This window comes from Littorina saxatilis, linkage group LG1, assembly GCF_037325665.1.
Source record: "Littorina saxatilis isolate snail1 linkage group LG1, US_GU_Lsax_2.0, whole genome shotgun sequence".
Taxonomy (NCBI): Eukaryota; Metazoa; Mollusca; class Gastropoda; order Littorinimorpha; family Littorinidae; genus Littorina; species Littorina saxatilis.
Window position 1 is genome coordinate 12299722 of NC_090245.1, and position 9412 is coordinate 12309133.

The following is a 9412-nucleotide window of genomic DNA, read 5'->3' on the forward strand; positions in this document are numbered from 1 at the left end:
TGTGACTGTGATAGCAATAAATGAATTCATGTTGCTAACATACACATTTTATGCGCTTTTACCTTGATTATATTTAATCTACACCCCAATACTCATATGCGAGCTCAGTAGAAATGAAAGTTCTAGAAAAAAAAGGAAAAAATCAGGTTTATGTCCTTACATGCCACAAGAGACACTCGTCAAGCCTCAACTTAACGGCCAAATAACACAGCCGTTGTGAAAGATTTTCCCTTTTCTCCTTTAGAAACTATATACTGAATGTGTTAAGCAACTCAAAACACCAGTCATTTTACTTTGGGTGTACTTTGATTTTCGAAGCTGTCAGACAGCACCTTTTGACATTGGCTCATATATGTTGTCTCCAGGCTGGTCTAACAACCTGAGAAACACAAAATCATGAAAATGCTGCTTGGGAGTCGATATAAAAAAACAGGTGAATGAATAACACTTGGGAATAAGAACAAAATTATATGTAAAGTAAATTTAATCCCAGTGCTCAAATCATGACCAAAAGAACTCGGTGTGAAAGTTAACTAATGTTATCAGTGTGTTCCTGTAAACAGACGAAACAAAAAATGTGAAGGGTGTCATATGACACATCTTAAATTAGTCTTAACTGACCTTTACATACTTCTGTCGTATACACTAATTCATCATAGCACACTCATACAATACATGTGTGCATTTTATTAAGAATTTAGAGTCATCTGATACATTATGATACTTATAACAAACCACACAATGATACCTCCATAGCAGACGAATTTTGTACAATTTGTAATCAACAACACAGCGAAGGCGGTACTACTTGTCTCCGAAAAACCCCGAAAACCTCAACAACAAAAACGAAAACCTCATCAGAGAGAAGAAAATTCGTCCTTAGATCGTGTTTTGTTACATAATTGTTTGCAATCATGATTTATATTTGCAACTTTCACCGTTCATGGCTTTATTTTCGTGTTTGTGCGAGGATTTACGAAGGAGCGGAAGCACTAATCACATGACGTCATCAATACTTGTGCTTTCGAGTAACCTCCCTTGCATTGAAATTGTTGCATCGATTTCGTCGATAATCCGGCTCTCAACACAAATATAAGGGTGCATGTAGCATGAATCAGGCTTACTTTTCACAGGCATGTCCAATACTTCACTTTGAAGATAGATTTAGTTAGTCTAAATGGGGTTTTCAGTGTTTTGTTTTTTTAGGTTTTCGGGGTTTTTGGAGGTTTTCGGATACAAGTACTAGTAAAGGAAGGTCAAGGTGCTTTCGTAAACTCTTTCGCAGGTATTTAAAACCTTTATTTGTGGATGCTCATTCGGCAGCAAGTGAAAGTTTAGTTCAAATTCATCCCACCAGTTACTATGGCAGCTTGCTGTTTGTGATGAAGTATTAAAGACGGACAAGTTAATCCGAAGCACAGGCTGACTCAAGTATTATCGCTGCAACCTTGAAGATCAAACATTGCCTTAAAAGGAAATACCTGTAGACGATAATCTCACTGCTAAATACTGTGCTGAGTAATGTGGAGTATATAGTTTCTAGCAGGGTGCTTTGTCATAAAAGGGCCGCGTCTGGTACGATGTGGCTGTATCGGCATTACAAGTTGGAGCAACTACGGGGAACCGCCCATCTTTCATAAGACATATATATATCGTTCAACAGGTGTGTATACATATATATGGGGCAAGGAAGTTATCACAATGTACCAGCAGAGTGATGGTATTTGAAGTCTTAGGACTCTTGAGTGGACTTCATTGTGCACATTGGTGAATTGTCTTATTTTGTTTTCTTAGATCTATTTGATAAAGGGATCAATTTAGGCCTTTTGTGTGCCTCTATGGCCATGCATGACGATGGATGACCTTGCTGCAATAATCAGTCGGGTAACTGAATCGATTAATGAGTTTGCTCAACATGTTGTGTTATTGATCACTTTGAAGCAAATTCTCCCATTTGAATCAAGAATATTAAGAGCAGTCTATTTAACAGCATTATCGTCAAGAGCTTAATAACATAACAATTATAATTACAGAAACTCTGGAGAACTTGAGAAAAGGTCAAAATTGAGGATGAATTAAAATATATAAAGACAAGGTTTAAAAGCCAGTATGAAGACAAATAAGTAAAACAAAAACCAAGAGTACCATATGAAGTACATGTATGTCTTTTGTGTGTCTTTTTCTGTAGATGACAGAATGGGTTCAGAGGCAAAACCCTGTTTCGCATCCAAAACATGGGAGGTTCTGCCACAGCACATTCTGGTTTCTGTGTTTTCCTACCTGACTCCCCTCGAACGACTTCAGGCAGCGCTCGCCTGCAAAACCTGGAACACCTGCCTGCAGCACCCTCTTCTGTGGCGCCGTTTTGTCTGCAAATTTCTGCTTCCTGTGCATGAAAAGGTTGGTAAATGTGAAGAGAGAAAACTCTTATGCTAATTATACGGCTGTGTTTGGATGATTCAGATGAGACACATGCATACATATATATATATGTAAAGCTCATTGTTTGCGTCTCTGCAGAGCGATCAACATGTTATATCTGCGCAATCAATTCCTAAAGTTCCTGTAAATTGATGTACAGTGGAACCCCCCTTTTAAGACCTCAAAAAAATCTGAGAAAATCAGGTCTTAAAAAGGAGGGAGTCTTAAAATGGGGGTTAATTTACAGGTATTATGAACAATCTAAAAAATCAAGGTCTTAAAAAAGGGGCAGTCTTAATTAAATTTGGGGGGTCTTAAAAGGGGGGATCCACTGTATAAAGCTTGAAGTCTGCTCCCTTTGATATTCTTCTTCTTCTCTTCTGTCACACTTGGGAGATCAGTTCTGAAGATGACGTTGGTCGTCTTCTGTAATTCCTCCACATGCTCAAGCAGTTTGTCACCAGAGGTGGTCGGGGTTGGTCGGATCTCTTCCCTTGGCTGTTGGAGCGTCACTTTTAATAATCCAAATAAATAATTACTTTTAAAAACAAATCACTATTGTCAGTTACTGTGAAGGCGTTTGTGATGTGTGTGAGTCCACGCACGCGCGGGAATGTGTCTCTGTGTATGAGTGTGTGTGTGTGTATGTGCGCGCGTAAATGTGTGTGCATTTTTATTGGACCTGCAAAAGTACTTTTCTGCTCGTTTTCTTTGTGTCCCAGTTGTTTATGTTTGGTCTGTGTTATTTGATCATTTTATTCTGACGGAATGTTATTTGTCTCAAGGTGCTGGTACCAGTGGAACTACATGGTCATCGTATAAAGGCTTTGGTGATTGAAGTCGACCAGATAGACTGTCAAAATCGCAAGAATGCCTGCAAAGTAAGCGAATCTTTTTACATGCTTTTGTTTACCCCCCCCCCCCCCCCTATTCTTTATTAAAGTTAATACAGTGAAACCCCCCTATTACAACCTCCAAAAATGTGAGAAAATCGGGTCTCAACAATTAGAGAGTCTGAAAATAAATGCAAATTCGCAGAGGTTAATTTAATGAACAGAAAATCTTGGAAAAGGGAATACAAGTAGCTGGATGGGTGGGGGGGGGGGGGGAGGGGTGGTGCTTGGGATTTGGGGAGAGGTAGTGAGAATTATGCGCAAAGAGTGGTTACTGTCAGAGTTAAAATCAGTTTTGTTTTGGTGCTTGCACAGAGCCTAGAGGGACACCCTGCCATATTTTTATTTTTATTCATGCTAGTTCTTTACTTAGGTAATGATTTTTTTCTTATGACTATGATTTCAGGCACTAAACATCCTTGCCAAGAACAAAGAACGCATGCTGTGCTCGCTGACAATGCATTGTTTGGGTCAGAATCCTCTATTCTACGCAGGCCAGGAATTCATTGCGGAACTGAAACTTCTCTTTGGCACATTTGGGGATGACCTAGAACCTTTCAGCAAGTTAACCCATATAGATCTCAGTGGTCTGGATATTGCTTTGGACGACTCTTTGTTCAACATTTTGTCAGACAACCACCCAGGGCTGGAGTACCTGAACATTCAGAACAAGAGTCTTGTTTGTAAGGTATCACCTCTCTGCCTTCGTCATCTGGTATCAAAATGCAAAAGATTGAAAAGTCTAAGCGTTTTCCAGCTCAGTTTGACAGACGATGTTTTGACTGAGATTGCTGATCAGGAGGCACCATGTCTGCAGTATTTGTCTATTCTGTATCGACGGGAGGCAAAATACACAACAGATCTTTCATCTGAAGCTTGGTCTCAGCTGTTGAAAAAAATCCCCACTCTTCGGGTGTCACTTGGTTTTGACCACACTTGCCCACTCCATCGAATCTGTGAAGTGATGAAGCCTGAAATACCTGTCACCGAGTTGCGCCTGGATACTTTCACACGCGTTTATGATGAAGTGAACCACGCCACGAACTGTTACCACAAGACACTGGAGAAAATGGTGCTGCAGACTCGAAACTCTGAAGAGCTGGAACAAGCTCTGCTGCGCATGGCAGAGAATTGTAAGCGACTTAACTCCTTGGTAGTGTATTGTGTGTTGAGCGAGAGTGTCGTCAGTCAAATCCTGGAACTGCGCCCACAGATCAAGAATTCTGGAGCCTACATTCTCAAGTCGAGGATGCAGGAGGGGCCTTGGGTGGTAGGGGCGGAGACTGTTGAAGAAGCTCAAGACAGACTGGACAGCCACAAATAGTGTGTGGCTAATCTAGAGGGTTTGTTATGTTGATGGATAAGTCTTAGGATATCTGATGATGTTAAGACTTTTTTTTTTTTTTAAGCAAAATGGTACTTTTTGTTGTTTATTGTTTGTTTGTTCATATTTATATTTAAGTACTTAAAGAAGGTCGCAAAGACTAGTTTATGTCAGTTCTGATGGGCTCTCAGCTAATGGACAGAGTGATTGTCGTAATGAGGAAACGAATTAGTACTGAACCCAGGCAATACTGTATTGTGTTTGCAGACTGCTTACAAAAAGAATGTTTTCAGGTTGTTTAACCCTTAGGCTGGTTGTCACGACATATGTCGCGCTACTGGCTCAGTCTGTTTCGTCGGTTCCGATTACCTCCCATGGATGCGAAAATTTATATGACCGTTTGTCTTTATTTTTCTCTCTGTTAATTCACCAGTGGCTATGTAACATGTGTTTCAGAATTGCACCAGTGTAAGGGTTAAGTCAGATTTGTTTTCTTATATCTGTTATTAAAAAGGCAGACATTGATAGCTGCATCAGACTTTATTTTCATATTTAATGGGGAGTAAATTATGGTTTTATTTATATATCATTATATTATAAGTTTGTTCTGTTTTTGTTTGTTTGTTGGAGGGACTTCTAACTATGTAGCACAGGGAAAAATGGATAAAAGGTCAAAACTAGGCATTTCTGTGATGAAAATGGCATGTGATTGAAAATAATGTAATTGTCTGCATTTATATGTGACGCTTGAATGTAGGTATAGAGTAATCCATCTGCTTTTGATTTGAGCTTTTGCAGAAAGTAGCGTGTAGAGGTAACCTCAGGTTAAACCTGTATGTCATAATATTGGCAATGCCATGATGTGTTATGTTTTTTCACAATATTCATTTGGTAGTTGAGGTATGAGAAGAAGCCAGACGCCAATTTGTAATCAGCATTGTATTATCTGCAAGCAACAATTAACATAAGTTGTGGGTGTAGACAATTGAACAATGCTTTTTTATATGCAATTTCTGTTTTTTCTGACTTCAATAAAGTGGAACCCCCTTCCAAAAATCTGAGAAAATCGGGTCTTAAAAAGGAAGGACTCTTAAAATGAGGGTGATTGTACAGAGGTTATGAACAGAAAGACTGAGAAAACAAGGTCTTAAAAAGGAGGGAGTCTTAAAATGGGGGGGGGGGGTGTCTTGAAAGGGGGTTCCACTGTATTGCACAGTTTTATTAACTGTATGTATCATTGTACTTCAAAGTTGTTCTCTGACTGTGCCCATGTGCCTTATGTGATACTTTTGCCTAAATATGCCATAATGCATGTAATTTTTGTAAAGTTAATACATGTATATATATATACTAGAGGAATACCCGGCTTCGCCGGGGTGAATCGCGAGACAGAGACAGACAGCGTGGCGGTTCACCACAATCACCTTTGAAGGCGAAGTCCTGTCAAACGGGATTGAGAATTTTAGAGCTTATTTCTTAGCCCTATATTATCTGCTGTGGCTTCTCAAATGCCAGAACATACAGACAGACAAAAGCCGCTAGACCACATCACAAACAGAACTCTACAATACACAGGTTTTTGCCCACACACACACACACACACAAACACACACACACACAGAGAAGCCGCATATATATATGCATATCTGTATCTATAAATATATAGAGATAGGTGAGAGTGTATTTTTCGCATGGCTATAAATTGATTCGACCTTTTCACTTTGACAGTAAGAACAACTTACGGGTGCAAGGGAAGCGTTGTGGACAGCGCAGTGGACAGCGCAGTGACATTCTAAAAATAGTAATAGTAACTTACAAACGGGAAAGCCACACGAAGGAAGGGAGATAAACGCCAAACACTGGAGAAGATAAGGAAGAGTTACTTATAATGGTGAAATGAACACAAAAACCAAAATCAGTTCAGCGCTGTGCGCTGAGAGCACGTGTTGAAATATCTCATCGATGATATTGTGTCCGGGGTGTAGCTGAATACGGTGTCCAAATTTGAAAAAGATCCAGCGAGAACTTTGGCGTTGTGATGTGGTGTAACGGCTTTGGTGTGTCGGTATGGGGGCCCGGGTAGCTGAGGTGGAACCAAAATCGGTTCAGCGCTGCGCGCTGAGAGCACGTGTTGAAATATCTCATCGATGAGGTTGTGTCCGGGGTCTCTCTGAATAAGCCCACCAAATTTGAAGCAGATCCATCGAGAACTTTGGCCGTGCATGGCGAATACACCAGGCATGGGAATTGAAACTGTAAAAAAGGCGGAACATTTAGAACTGAAGACGCGAAGCGTCAAGTCGACGGCGCGAAGCGCCTAGCCTTACTAGGGCTAGGGGGGTCCGGGGGCATGCCCCCCCGGAAATTTTTTTTATCCAAAGAACCCAGATGGTGCAATCTGGTGTCATCTTGACATCTGAGCTTCAAGTTTGCCATTAAATTCTGTTTTTAGAATCAGAGTTTTTAGTACAAAAATGTACCAATTTTTGCTTTTTTGAAGAAAAAAAATATATAGAGAATACTACATGGCTTGCTGTGTCGTACCAGATTTACACGAGTTGTTTTTTTAAATATTGAACTGCGAGCGAAAGCGAGCTGTTCACTATTTGAAAAAGCAACGAGTGTAAATCTGGTACGAAACAGCAAGCCATGTATTATTCTGTTTATACTGTACTTACGTGTATTTTACTGAAAATGTCCTGCATTCAGGGCAGCTAAATTGAAGACACTTGTTTTGGAACATCGATCTCTTCTAAAGCCTCGTGCAATCTATTACGTCAAAGCAAACAAACGTCACTCTGAAAGTGTGGCGTGACGTGTTAGTTATAAAAATTCATCGAGGGTAATTAGCGAGCGCAATTTTTTTCTTCTATAATAACGTTTGTCTCGGTGACTTTGGCATCATGAGCAGTGGAAAAACAGGTCCCTGCCAGACTTGCTTGACATGACCTCATGTACATGATATACACACGTGTGATTTGCACGATTATTATCTCGCGGGTGTCTCTCTCACGTATGTAGGATGAATACATGTATTATATGGTTTAAATTTGTAAAAAAAAATTGATCTGTTGAGACAAACAGGAAAATGTAACTTGTAACACAATCTGTGCAATCTGGTTTACTTTCAAACATGAAAGTTCAATAACTGAGGCGGGCGGTAGCAGTGCGTGAACAAAGTACGGAAAGTTTTCGCGGGCTTTTGCGCAAAGGCCAAAGTAACCGGTGCTTTTTTTGTGTGCCTCCCCCCTTTATTTTTTCGGCGGACACTTTTGCATTTTCGGCGGAACAAAAAAAAAATTCGGCGGAAATCCGCCGTTCGGCGGACAATTCCCATGCCTGATACACAGATACACAGATACACAGACACACACACAGACACACACACAGACACACAGACACAAGTCGTATATATATATAGATATACTAGATGAATACCCGCTTCGCCGGGTAGCCGGCTTCGCCGGGAAGAAGTAGAGCCGAATACCCGGCTCTGCCGGGTGAGTGGCGCACCGTACGCCGGCTTTGCCGGGTGAGTGGCGCACCGTACACGATTGACGCCACACGAAGGAAGGGAGATAAACGCGCAAAACACTGGAGAAGATTAGGAGCGTTGTGGACAGTGACCTTCTAAAAATAGTAACGGGAATATGGATTGAGCGTTGTGGACAGTGACCTTCTAAAAATAGTAACGGGAATATGGATTGACGCCACACAAAGGAAGGGAGATAAACGCAAAACACTGGAGAAGATAAGGAAGAGTTACTGGGAATGGATGAACAGAAAAACCAAAATCGGTTCAGCGCTGCGCGCTGAGAGCACGTGTTGAAAATTTTCATCGACCAGATTGTGTCCAGGTGTACCTGAATATGCCCACCAAATTTGAAGCAGATCCATCGAGAACTTTGGCCGTGCATCACGAACACACACACACGCACACACAGACAGACACAAGTCGTATATATATATATATATATACTAGATGATTACCCGCTGCGCCGGGTACCGGCTTCGACGGGAAGAAGTAGAGCCGAATACCAGGCTGCGCCTGGGACCGGGTGTACGCCGGCTTTGCCGGCGCACGAAGGAAAGGAGATAAACGCGCAAAACACTGGAGACCTTCTAAAAATAGTAACGTGCAGTGACCTTCTAAAAATAGTAACGTAGTAACGGGAATATGGATTGACGCCACACGGAGGAAGGGAGATAATCGCGGCTGAAAACACTGGAGAAGATAAGGAAGAGTTACTGGTAGTGGATCCAGACCAAAAAAACCAAAATCGGTTCAGCGCGCACAGCGCTGCGCGCTGAGAGCACGTGTTGAAATATCTCATCGACCAGGTTGTGTCCAGGGTGTACCTGAATATGATCACCAAATTTGAAACAGATCCATCGAGAACCTTGGCCGCGCATCGCGCACAGACACACAGACAGACAGACACTAGTCGTTTATATATATAGATATAGATAGCTATTCTGATAGACACATGGGGGAATTCGACTCGTCGGCATTACACTTGTCTCGTCTTAATATCGGACCGTATTGCTACGCTGAAAACACAATAGCTGTTAATCAAAATCGTTAGATCATAATCGGTGATCAAACACAGTGTGATACTGATATGCAGACCTGTTTACCCCCATAAGTGTTTTGGAGTAATGCTCAGCCCCAAAAATAGTAATCCTGGCACAAAAATAGTAATCATCCAGCATTCGTCGCCAATTACAACGCACATGACAACTGTGTCTGCGAAACGCAATCATGCACATATAT

General features: G+C 41.2%; 1 protein-coding gene across 2 annotated transcripts; it reads left to right on the top strand.

Moving 5' to 3' along the window:
• The first annotated feature begins 614 nt into the window (after nt 1-614).
• LOC138961793 (F-box/LRR-repeat protein 8-like) lies at nt 615-6150 on the top strand. Of its 2 annotated transcripts, none has more exons than XM_070333471.1 (4): nt 615-1663; nt 2189-2400; nt 3207-3302; nt 3721-6150. In XM_070333471.1, the coding sequence occupies exons 2-4, from the start codon at nt 2197-2199 to the stop codon at nt 4636-4638; spliced, it is 1218 nt and encodes a 405-aa protein (XP_070189572.1). In that variant the 5' UTR covers nt 615-1663; nt 2189-2196; the 3' UTR covers nt 4639-6150. The 2 variants fall into 2 exon arrangements, with proteins under 2 accessions (XP_070189572.1, XP_070189581.1); XM_070333480.1 differs by having other exon boundaries at nt 615-1285.
• Nucleotides 6151-9412: the final 3262 nt, after the last annotated feature.